Below are 13,620 nucleotides of genomic sequence, written 5' to 3'. Positions count from 1 at the left end.
GGGTTTGGAACGACATGAGGGTGAGTAATTAATGACAGAATTTTCATTTTTGGGTGAACTATCCCTTTAATCATAATATTGTGTTATTCAGAATAAGGTAAATAATTAGATTACTGATGTCCATGTAAACGTACCCACTGACTACGTTTACATGGACATCAGTAATCCAATTATTTATCTTATTCTGAATAACACAATCCACAAAACATTAATTGTGTGATTTTTTTCAGCTTATATAAGTACTGCATTGTTAGCTTAGCAATACATTATTACTGCAATAAAGCATGCGTTTTACCGTAGTGAACTTAAGTATTCAAACTTTTCTCAGGGACTGAACAAAAAAAAAGGTGTATAACTAGTTTTGGTGAGAATATTTGCCGGCATATTTTTGTAGCATATCTGTGTCACTTTATTGCATTGCTCTTGGTTTGAATACCTTGAGTCAGGAATTTGTCCACAAGCAATCAATACACAGCGAACGCTTGGCGAAATTAAACATCATAGGCGATCAACTTCACTTCACAGCGTTTGTCGTGTGACTGAGTTAATTAAACACTACAAAAACCTGATAAGAACAAAGGAATGATAAGTACATGGAAATATGTTTCCTGTGCCTACCTGAACATACTGAGGGCGAAGAACAAAGAGAACAGGAGAGAGAGGAGAAAGAAAATAAATGAGGGAGCGGGCAAGGTAAGATGAGGGTTTACAAACGGCTACAAAAGAAAAGACAGGCTACAGAAAAGTGGCAAAAGCAGCTGTGATTGAATTAAGCTCCAATGGCAGTAATTGTTAATGTGTGTGTGCGTGCTAGCGGCGCCTGCAGACATCTCGACGGAAACAGAAACAGGGAGGCGTGGCGTGTACTCACCAGCTGCCTGCTGCCATTCACACCTGAGCACCTCTCCATTCTGATGAGAATTAATCTACTCCACCTCCTCTGGGACTCACGCTCACACACACACAGCCTGGGAACAGCTAATGAAGAAATACAACCTTGGCAAGGGAGAGAGAGGATATTCATTCATTCACTCACTCACTCACTCGCTCGAGTATGATCACGGTGGTCCGGGATACATGAGCATGAGGTGTGTCTGAAAGAGCACTGGATAGCAGATGAGGTCATTCTAAAGGTCAAATCCTGCTTGGAAAACACCTATCTGTAGCATTCAAATAAAGCCCAAGACCTTAGATTTGTTTTAGCCAATCAACTGAGCGTTAAGTGTCATGTGACTAACTGAAAAGCTAAACAAGACTAAACAAAACAGAACAGAACAAAGAAACAAACAAAAAAAACAGAATGCTAATCAAAACAATCTAAGCAAAACAAAACAGAACAAAAACAAAACAAGCAAACGTAGGGATGCACCGAAATGAAAATTCTGGGCCGAAAACCGAAACCGAAAATGCTTTGTAATAATTAGTGCTGCTAAACGATTAATCGCCATTAATCACATCCAAATTAAAAGTTTTTGTTTACACAATATATGTGTGTGTACTGTGCATATTTATTTTGTATATATAAACACACAAATACAGTATATATTTTAAAATATAATACATGTATTTACATGTTTATATTTATATTCATATAATTTATATTATACATAAATATAATATATAAATAGAACATATTTTTATATATACATAATAAATATACACCGTACACATATATATTATGTAAACAAACTTTTTGGATGCGATTAATCACGATTAATCATTTGACAGCACTAGTAATAATTATTAATTATTTTATTAAATAATAAAGTAATTTTGTGAGATTTTTTATTTAACTACATTTTAAAGATACCGAGAAAAAAAACAAAAAAAAAAACACCTGAACACCCCTGTGTGCCACGTCGTATATTTTCTCTTTCGGCCCAAAACTGAAAATGTCATTTCCAGCCGATAATTTCCAGCGGCTGAAATTTTGGTGTCTCCCTAAAGGAAAAATAAAAAAATAAAAAAAAACAAGCAATGCCAAGCAAAAAACACAACTAACAACTAAAGACAGCACCCATACATGTTAAACAAATAAATAAATAAAGCATAAATGGAACAAAACAAAAACAGAACTCAAAGTAAAGCTAAACAAAACAAAACAGGTAAAGCTAAACAAACTAAAAAAAAACAAGCAATGCCAAGCAAATCAAAACAAAACTAACAAATAAACACAGCAAATTACTTTGGAGAAGCATGAAAATCACATCCTGAAACCACAGTTAAGTGTAGCATCCCAAACCCTTCACTAGCGACTATCTTAAGGACAGACAGGGAAAAATACAAGTCCATAAATTCCATGGAAATTTTTCTCAAGTCCATTTTGGTTCAAAGCATTAGGAAGAAAGTCCTCTCACCATCTAGTCCAGAGTTTGAACCGATCCCCACACTAACTATGGGTCAATGGGCCAAATAAATGCTTTGGGTCCCAAACTAATAGGTTAATCTCACCCTTTTATTAAAGGCTAACAGCTTCTATTAAGAGCTGACCAGCCCAGATGTGTTTGGAAGGCTGAGGCACAGACATGGGAAAGATTTGCACAAGCCTGAACTGTCACTTAAAACCAGGATATATAAACATGTACACACACACACACACACACACACACACACACCAGTATTGGTTGTGTCCAAAAATGAACAAATATAGATCCAGTGTTGCTCTGGATACACCATTAAGCTATTCTAAGTTACACACTCTATATACTCCTAGGCCCTGTTTCAAATATGTTCTGAGACACCACCAAACAAAACAAAACAAAACAAAACAAAATCACAAAAAGCAAAACAAAAACACAGAATGCAAAGCAAAACAAAAAGCAAATCAAATCAAAGCAAAAACCACTAAACGCAAAGCAAAGCAAAACAAAACAAAAAAATGCAACAAAAACATAGCAAAAAAAGAACAGAACGAAAACAAAGAGCAAACCAAAACAAACAGAATAAAATAATGTAACGCAAAACACAAAAAAGCAAAACAAAACTACAGAAAGCTAAACAAAAATACAGAACAAAGCAAAACAAGCAAAGCAAGTAAAAAAACACAAAAAGCTAAAGCAAAGCAAAACAAAACAAAAAAGTAAAACAAAACAGCAAAACAAGACAAAACAAAAAACAGCAAAAGTATAAAAAGCAGAATGTAAAACAAAAAGCAAAACAAGACAGAACAAAAACAACAAAAAGCAAAATAAAACAAAAAAAAACAATGCAAAACAAGCAAAGCAAAACAAAACAAGCAAAACAGCAAAGCAAAACAAAAACAAGAAAACTAAACACAAAACAAGTAAAAAGCAGAACGAAACAAAACAAAACAAAGCCAAACAAATTCTGAGGCAAATAATTGGTCTGTGTACTTGTTTAATTGATGCAAAAGTACACAAGCCCAAATTCACAAACCTAAAAGTACACAAAGACAGTATTGCAGTCTGTTTTTTATGCCTGTATGAGTATTGCATTGTTAGCTTCACAACATACAGCAAACTCTAGCAGAATCAATGGAATAAAGCTGCCTGTGCGCTTCACATCTATCACTTTTAAGGCTCCGTTTCAGTAAGGATAGTGCCTTAAGGCCCCGATATACTTCAAACGAAATAGAAGAACGAAGTGAAATGACATCATTTCGAACTAAATCAGGCACACACACACACACACACACACACACACACACCAGTATTGGTTGTGTCCAAAAATGAACAAATATAGATCCAGTGTTGCTCTGGATACACCATTAAGCTATTCTAAGTTACACACTCTATATACTCCTAGGCCCTGTTTCAAATATGTTCTGAGACACCACCAAACAAAACAAAACAAAACAAAACAAAATCACAAAAAGCAAAACAAAAACACAGAATGCAAAGCAAAACAAAAAGCAAATCAAATCAAAGCAAAAACCACTAAACGCAAAGCAAAGCAAAACAAAACAAAAAAATGCAACAAAAACATAGCAAAAAAAGAACAGAACGAAAACAAAGAGCAAACCAAAACAAACAGAATAAAATAATGTAACGCAAAACACAAAAAAGCAAAACAAAACTACAGAAAGCTAAACAAAAATACAGAACAAAGCAAAACAAGCAAAGCAAGTAAAAAAACACAAAAAGCTAAAGCAAAGCAAAACAAAACAAAAAAGTAAAACAAAACAGCAAAACAAGACAAAACAAAAAACAGCAAAAGTATAAAAAGCAGAATGTAAAACAAAAAGCAAAACAAGACAGAACAAAAACAACAAAAAGCAAAATAAAACAAAAAAAAACAATGCAAAACAAGCAAAGCAAAACAAAACAAGCAAAACAGCAAAGCAAAACAAAAACAAGAAAACTAAACACAAAACAAGTAAAAAGCAGAACGAAACAAAACAAAACAAAGCCAAACAAATTCTGAGGCAAATAATTGGTCTGTGTACTTGTTTAATTGATGCAAAAGTACACAAGCCCAAATTCACAAACCTAAAAGTACACAAAGACAGTATTGCAGTCTGTTTTTTATGCCTGTATGAGTATTGCATTGTTAGCTTCACAACATACAGCAAACTCTAGCAGAATCAATGGAATAAAGCTGCCTGTGCGCTTCACATCTATCACTTTTAAGGCTCCGTTTCAGTAAGGATAGTGCCTTAAGGCCCCGATATACTTCAAACGAAATAGAAGAACGAAGTGAAATGACATCATTTCGAACTAAATCAGGCCGAAACGAAGTTCGTTTTGAGTTCGTTTTGGCAGTTCGAAACAGCTCACCAAAGCGTACTTTTTGGGGGAGTTTGTTTTGGCTTCTAAACACCTTTGAGCTACCATTGGTCCGTGGCGATTATGCAGTTTTTGTGTTCTGGAACTCCGCCTTCTTTGACGTGCGATTTTATTTATTTATTATTATTTTCCCCGGTTCGTTTCTCATTCCACAGAGGCCCGACAGGAGAACACATCTCCGCAACTATCTTGCGGGCTGTGCACGGTCCAATCTTGAATGTTTCAGCCACACTTTGTTGCGTGGCCCTACAAGGTAGTACTCGGAGTGTCAAGGCCAGTCTCTCCGTAGTGGAAATCTGTGTCCTGTGCGTTTTTGCATGTTTCACATATGGTGATACCCTTTTCAAGAGATCGTCAATCCATGCGGCGCACATTCTAAAGTATGAAAAATGCACTTTCTCATCTGTGCTCCGCATTTGCTGAATAAAAAGGGCAAACTCGCCATCATTCTTTCTGTTTTCGTTAAGTGGACGCACATACCACCTCATTTGTTCTTGTTCTATTTCTTTGCCATTGAATAGATCAATGCTACTGCCAGATGTTTACGAAACTGTTCTTCTCTCACAGCCGTCATCGTTGTTGTGTTTAGGGGGTACATGCGGGTGGCGTGACACATGTTTACAAACCCCGCCTCCAGCAGCGCGGGGGTGTCGGAATGTTCGAAAACAGTATACCGTCGCTTAGCCTTTTCAAACTTCTTTTTGCCCTCAAACGAAGAACGAAAAAGAACTTCGCTTGAAGTATATCGGGGCCTTAAGAAAGCAGATGCCTATGTAGGCTGTAGACAAGGCAGCTAACTAGGTTTTGGTAAAGATCCCAAAACACACATCTTTCTCAGGGTCACTTTGGGAAACAATGCTCAGAGATCCTGTAATCAGGAGCCACGGTCAACGCATTTTACACCTTCCAGCGTGTGGGAAAATAAGCGTTTATGAAACTTAGACGGACTGGAGGTGGGTGGAGGGGTTTGGCTCTGGGACAGGGTGGGGGTCACCTCCAGGGGTCTGGCTGCTGACCAAGCTGCTGCCGTAGCCCCGGGGCCAGCCAGGGGCCAGATGAGTCCTGCAGCCCCTCGAGGGCTCGGGGACACCGGCGGCATCTCCACGCGCCCCACACAGTCAGGACATCACCTCTAATACTGCAACTCACTAAATATGGATCGAGAGCTGATGGAGCTGTGAAGGTCGAAGCTGTGCTGCTGTAAAACGAAGGAAGAAGGTCCATGAACGAGGAAAGTATGGAGCAGAAAAGGAACCCGATTCAAAACATTTCACTATGAACAAAAGCCATGTCGGACAACCGAAATCAAAAACAACAGCAATGATATTTAATTCATAATCAAATAACTGATTTAAAATTATATTAAAATACAAAAATCCCAACAGGCAGTTTTTTTCCCCCTTAAAACTACAGCATAAGATACTACATCAGAAGTGACACAGTTCTCACAGCGCAGAGGAGACATTCCAGACACGTCTATTTTAAATCATAATTATGGCTCATTAGCCTAATTACTGATCACGGCAGCTCACCATCCAAAAACTAATGAATGTTTACAGATAAAAAAAAAACACTGTATTGATATGATAATAGAAGGCAGACACGCTGAAACTGTTAAACGCTTCGTCTTGGCATAATATTAAATAACATTTTGTAATATGATGACAACAAATTGTGGGAAACACTATATAATCAATGCTCTTTTCATAAGAATTTAAATTCCCGAATTCAAGACATTCAGCATTCAAAATTCATTTTCAGGCCAAGGAGCGGAAAATGGACATACATAATAAAAATAAAATACATAGGTATAGCATGACCTAGAAAAACACGGTAAATGTATTGACATATTTTCCTATGATGCTTACATTGCAAAAACAGATTGCATTTTAGTGTGGGACTGAACTTTAAAATGTAAGTGTATTTTATTATTAACTTTAAAATGCATATTTATATTTACTTCAGGAAAAATGAACAGTTGTAATATTTTTTTTGCAAAGTGAAATTGATAAACTGAATTAATTAATTTATCATTTTTGCCTGATTGATTGATTTAAAGCATATTATTTATAAATGAGTCAATGACACATTTATTTATTTATTTGATTGTTTGTTTGTTCGTTTGTTTGTTTAACATGTATGGGTGATAAATAAATAATGGATGCGTATTTATTTATCTCATTATTTATTTAACATGCATGAGTGTGAAATAAATAAATAAAGGAACAGTTATTTATTTATTATGCATGGGTGTGTGAAATAAATAAATAAATAAATAAATAAATAAAGGAACATTATTTATTTACTTATTATGCATGGGTGTAAAATAAACAAAATAAACAAACAAAAAGAAATAAATCATGTTTATTATCATATCTATCTAGCCATCTATCTATCCATTTATCTATCTATCTATCTATCTATCTATCTATCTATCTATCTATCTATTTACGTTTAGACTTGTTTTCACAAGTCAGTTCCACTGCATCCATCCCAGCATGATGTGCACTACAACTTCCTGAAAGCTGGGAGCACTAATTGATTTAACTAGGAGACTGTGAAGGACTTACCAATCTGTGGCGTTGCGATTGATGGAAATATAGCTAAGGTTCGGCTACTTATTTATTGACCACAGAGAGGGATGAGGGGTCACGATGAAAGAGGGGAGACCTTTTGGCCCCTTCTCTGATGCAATAGTTCGTTAATGGAGCCGGGGGCCGGGTGAAGGGGGGTCGGTCTCAGGACAGAGCAAGCAGAAAGCTTTTTATGATTACCTAGCCAGCGTTCATCCAGGTGCAGAATGAAACCTTGTATTACAATTCTGTTGCACTGTGTATTACTTACAGTTTCCTGGCTTTGAAGATCTCCGCAAACTCTCGGACGCTCCTCAAGGAAGCCAAATCCAGCGTCATGGCTTCAACACGGGCTTTGCGCTAGTGAAAGAGGAACAGAAAAATAGAAAGCAGTAGATATTATACCAGATGCATCCATCACTATCACACTGCTAACAAACTGAAAGCCAAAGCTCTAACTCACTGAACACTTCCCACCCAAACCCTCCACTATATCTCACAGACGCCATGAAAAACAACTCCATCTCCCGTTCCCTAAATCAGGGGCGCATTTCCAATAGGGAATGTTGCACATTGTGTGGCGGGAGAGCATCTCAATATCCTCTTTATGGCATTTTTATGACCCTGTATCCGATCTCTGCTGCGCGCATCCTGTGCTTACACTAAGTAACCGGTAAGGCAGTGGCTCCCTTCTTTCATAATGTCCATAATGGCATATAGAACAGGCCCGAGGAGATAAATAATGTATGAGCAAAGCCAAATCCACAATAATGGTCTCTCTCAGTGCTGGCTTTTAGGTGCACCTTTGATCATACCAGAACACGATCGATATTAAGGAAGACACATAAATCACTCCACAAAGGAAGGATCAGAGTCTGACTGGTCAGAGGTCAGCACAAGTCCTCCTGAGGTAAAGTCAGTGGGAAAGTATGAGGTTTTAGTTTACAGGCACACACAATAAATAAATAAATAAAACAATAAACAAACAAACAAACAAACATATATTTTTTGTTTTGTTTACTACTACTACTACTACTACTAGTAGTAGTAGTAGTAGTAGTAATATTATCATCATCATCATCATTATTTATTATTATTATTATGATTATTATGTTATTGTCATCCTCATCAGCATCATTATTATTATTACTATTATTATTGTCAACGTCATCATCATCATATTATTATTATTATTGTCATCATCATTATTATTATGCAGCTTTTTAATAGTTGATTGTGTATGCAAAAAACTTAATTTCCCTTACTGCACTGTGGCCACTCTTCTCGCATAATAAAATTTCAATGCAAATCAACATTTTATGTGAAATTATTAACACGTAATAAACTAGATAATGCAAAGCCAAGTATTAGTGTACAACAACTACAAAACTACAGAACAGATCACTTTTAGTTTACCTTATTTACTAGTAAGTTAATACAGCTAAATGCTGATAAAGAAAATTTCAGGTCTGTTTCATTGTCTATTCTCCGTGTTTCCTTCTCGCCACAAACAGCTGTTTGCTAACTTAGCAGGTTCCGCTAGCCCTGTACAGCATCTCTGATGAGGGATTTTTTGATGAATGACTGTATAAACTCTGCTCATATTACAGTGGGGTTAGGAGACATGGGGCAATTTAATTATGCCATGTACAGCACACCGCCAGGTTAACAGGAAAAGCACCCCATCAGCATTTCTCCTATCAACAGCACGTCCACGAACCACTTACAATTGCTAATCAGCCTCTGCACAATTAGTGCCGTAGACGATTCTAGATGGCTACTGTACTATAAAGACTTCAGAGCAATCATGTCTAGTCTTGTCATATGCCCTCGATTGCAAACTGCAAGATATACAATAACTGTTCAACATCACTTTTCATCAGATTATTACTGTCCAATGGGGCTTGACTAATACCCAGAGATGTTTGTTTCAGCGTTATCGTCAACAAAAATTAGGACACTTGGTTATTAAAGACCATCAACATAATATTAAAAAGGAAGTTGTGTTGACCCAAAAAAATGCCACAGCAGAATTACTGGCTTCCATCTAATTACTCCAATATAAAACACGCACATGATGCACAAGCATAATATGCGGCAAAATAAACTTTCATTAAAACAAAGGGAACGACAGAACGATAGGACGATGGGATGATAGAATGATAGAACGTTCGATAGAATGACAGACAGACAGACAGACAGACAGATAGATAGATAGATAGATAGATAGATAGATAGATAGATAGATAGATAGATAGATAGATAGATAGATACAAAACTTTAGACAGACAAACAGATAAACTGTTTTAATTAATTATTTAAAGTCATACACACATGCTTCAAACAGAAGAAAGAAGAACTTTTGACTTGGTCAAAAGCAACATACACATTTATATTATTTTAATTGTGAGGACATTTGGTCTCCAAATGTTAGGCAAAGACCACGACACACAGACACAGCTTTATTCATACAGACAGGCTTATTTGTCAGTTGTGCAACGCTCCTCCATCTAACAGATCTTATTTATCTAAATCAGGTTTAGCCTGTGGGCCTGCAGACCTTGACTGGGGCGCTGTGATTATGCGATAAGACTGAGACGTAGACAGCATAAGTCTACTCTGAAACAGCCACAAGGCACACATGAACAACAGAAACCAATGACAGTGCAAGCGGATAATTATTTCAGAAGGATCTGTCTGTGGATTACAGTCTCCATTCAATGTGATTTATCTCAGCGTTTCCCAAATGGCATGTCACGACCCAAAAATGGGCTGCATGCTTCTGACGGGTTGCAAAAACAATGGGATGTTAAAAGGGGTTCACTTCTGGCGAGGGTAAACAGTATTATAAATATGACTGATAGAAGGCAAACAGCGCAGTGTGCACACCTGAGGACTGCATTCTAGCGTACGCAACATATGAGTGTCCGGTTAGACTGATTGCTGGGAGATTGATGGACGGCAGTTGCGTGAGTTATTGCATGTCAGGCCTCGCTAGCCACGTTTGGCAGGTGTATGGCATGTGAAAACTGGAAAACAGGAAATAACAGCTGCTGGGAAACACAAGAGGACAGATGTGAAGACTGATGACTAAATGATTTGGACAGATATGAAACCAGAACAGGTAGGTTTGATGTGTGGTACTGTTGATTAACAGACTGTAAAAGTCTGACACAAGCCAAAGTCTGGTTCACTTCATAGCTTGTTCTGGCTAAGAACAGCCAATTTTGACATATATGTAATATATGTACAGGGATAAATGAAAATTTGCATTCTGAATTTGTCATTTTGGTCACAGTTTATTTTAAGGTCTAGTTCTTACTATTAATTAACTATTAACTATGACTTTTGCCTTAAAAAAACCCTCCTAATTACCGCTTATTTATAGTTAATAAGGTAGTTGTTAAGTTTTTGTATTGGGTAGGATTAAGGGTGTATAATATGATCATGCAGAATACAGTTGAGGTCAAAAGTTTACATCCCCCTTTCAGAATCTGCAAAATGTTAATTATTTTACCAACATAAGAGGAATCGTACAAAATGCATGTTATTGTTTATTTAGTACTGACCTGAATAAGATATTTCACATAAAAGAGGTTTACATATAGTCCACGAGAGAAAAAAAATTGCTGAATTTATAAAAATGACCTTGTTCAAAAGTTTACATCCCCTTGATTCTTAACACTGTGTTACCGAGGCCAGAAGAGCGTTGAGTTCAAATCAAGAATGAGACCAGAACAGGGTCGAGTCTGACTCAAGATGGAGAACAGAAGAGGTTTGAGTCCGAATCAAGACAAAACCAGAAGAGCTTTCTATGCTTTCCTTTGAGGTGAATGAAGTACACATGCACAACACGTCTCACCTCTGTCTTTTGGAGCAATAACATAATGATAAGAACAATTGTAGTCTGATTAACGTACACACACCAATTTCAGCACAATTTAATTATGTAGGTTTTGCAAAAAATGGACTGGAATCATTTGAGTCGAGCTGAAGGGTTTACATGACACTTTAAAAATACTAATTGCATTAGACCAACTGAAATCTAAATTTTAAATGCACCGATTACAATTAACTGCAGAGAAGTTGTAGCTTATTCAAATAATGCAGCAACAATCTCAACTAAAGTTTGCAGAGAAACACCCAAGAAATTAATAAAAAATTCTTGTGGTCAGAAATTCCATACATCCAAAATACTAACTACCAATTATTTCATTTAGATAATGTTGAAAAAGCTGAACAGACAGTTGTGCTCAAGGAAGTCTGGTACCTTACATCAGTGGTTCCAAACCACGTTCCTAACCATTTTGGAAAGCCAGTGGGGCCAGTGCCTCAGGGTCTAGGGCTGTCAGGGGCTTCCAAACTCTCAAAGCTACAGTGCCCGAGAGAGATTTCCCAAAGAATCTGAACACCAAGGTCTTTGGCACATACTAGGGAAGGACTACTAGGGCCCCTCTGTGCAATCAGCAAACCACTGGATGATTTTGTGAGGAAAAAGGCAAGAAAGCTTTGGGTAGGACTTCCACTTTCTAAAGATGTGGTCAACATTTACTTCTGTACAGCGAAATTCTGCAGAAAATCCAGTCATCTCAATAGGAATCCACACGATCTAGAATTTCGGGTGAGGGACACACAGATACATGTGCTCATGGACCTTACGGGACCATGATCCAGCTCTTCCCTCAACTCACCTGCTCTCTTTCGCTCACAAACAAATAAAGTATTAATAGCCCACTGCTATCCATTAACAGATGCATCTGAAGATACTTGCAGTACACTAACTGCAGTTAGAGTCCCTCGGGAGCAACCTGGGGTTAAGTGCGCTGCAAAAGAGCACAACAAGGGTTCTTACTAATTGTCCGGTTAGTAATTGTCCAGGTGGTCACCCCCACCTGACAGTGAGTCTGCAACATTTGCATAACCAGCCAGGAGTCTTAACCACTCTACTACAACCCTGTATGGTCGACTCTCCAGTCTGTGTAGAGCACAAGCAATCAACAGCAACGTCGCCCAGAGCCACACCCTGTCAAGGAAAAATTACCCAACATCCCCAAACACCATTCATCAATGTGGAACTGTGCTTGACGGGGACCTTGTCAAACTGCACAGCCCACAGTCACCTTCCACTACAGCACAGCTTAATCACGACACAAAAGTAAGCTCCCCCATAATTTGACGTGTATAATATTACACCGATAATGCCGTAAAGTCAACATGGAGTCAAATTTTACCCTCTTTACTTTCTTATTACACCTTAATGTGCTGGATTTACTGGTGTATGTTACTCAAGATATCTTTGTAGTCTTCCATTAAACTTTAATAACTTGCTCAAACCCTGATTTTCCAATCTGACACCATCAAGCTCTTTTATTTTTCAATGGAATAACGAAGTGACTATACAGAAGTATCAATTATGTCAAAGCTATTTCAATAAATGAAATTAAAAATACGCACCTTGCAGGTTATTTCGCACACATAAATATTAGTGCTGTCAAACGATTAATCGCGATTAATCACATCCAAAATAAAAGTTTTTGTTCACAAAATATATGTGTGTACTGTGTATGTTTATTATGTATATATAAATACACACACATACAGAATATATTTTGAAAATATTTACATGTATATATTAGGGGTGTAATGATACACGTATTCGTATTGAACCGTTCGGTAGGAGGCTTTCGGTTCTGTACGCATTACAAACCGAACGATTCGTTGGACTAATCCTATTACATATGGAAACTAAAAGAGCTTTAAGTGTGTGAAATAAAAGATAGCCTCCTCTTGCTGGGGTGCGTCGAAAGACGATGATCTTGTATCAACGATAGCCAGAGATATTGTCAGAAACAACAATTATTGGCAATATTAAGAGGATTTGGCATTTCCAAATAATTTAGGCCTGTTGCATTCTTATTTTATACAGGATTATTATTATTATTATTATTATTATTATTATGAAGTTACTTTTATTATTAAATTAAAATTACAATGAATTTGCCCCGCAATATTAGCTACCACATAACTGACGTGCTGCGAGAATAACAAAAGATTAGGCTATTTACTCCTCGATTAAAATGTTAAAAAAATGTATTTTAAAACAGGTCTATCTACAATGAATTATAGGCCTATAATTAAAATATTAACTCAGCAGTCATCAATTAAAATCAATTAATAAAAAGCTTTAGCCTATTTCAAGCACCAACTTTCAAAAACAACCTGTTTAACACGAAATACGTTTCTTGTCTTTTTTTCACTATGCTATGTACGGCCACAAGAGGAATGTTAAGGGAATAACAACA

General features: G+C 36.9%; 1 protein-coding gene across 3 annotated transcripts in view; it reads right to left on the bottom strand.

Annotated features, from left to right (window-relative positions):
• Positions 1–13,620, bottom strand: part of LOC107669551 (WW domain-containing oxidoreductase-like) — a 265,566-nt gene that overhangs the window by 189,567 nt on the left and 62,379 nt on the right. For all 3 annotated transcript variants that reach the window (XM_016461832.1, XM_016461831.1, XM_016461830.1), the window contains exon 5: positions 7,590–7,678. In XM_016461832.1, coding sequence (XP_016317318.1) covers positions 7,590–7,678 — 89 coding nt within the window. The remainder of the gene's footprint in view (positions 1–7,589; positions 7,679–13,620) is intronic.

The sequence above is a fragment of the Sinocyclocheilus anshuiensis genome, unplaced genomic scaffold (genome assembly GCF_001515605.1).
Source record: "Sinocyclocheilus anshuiensis isolate Anshui unplaced genomic scaffold, SAMN03320099.WGS_v1.1 scaffold580, whole genome shotgun sequence".
Lineage (NCBI taxonomy): Eukaryota > Metazoa > Chordata > Actinopteri > Cypriniformes > Cyprinidae > Sinocyclocheilus > Sinocyclocheilus anshuiensis.
This window is presented reverse-complemented; position numbering and strand designations above follow the sequence as displayed.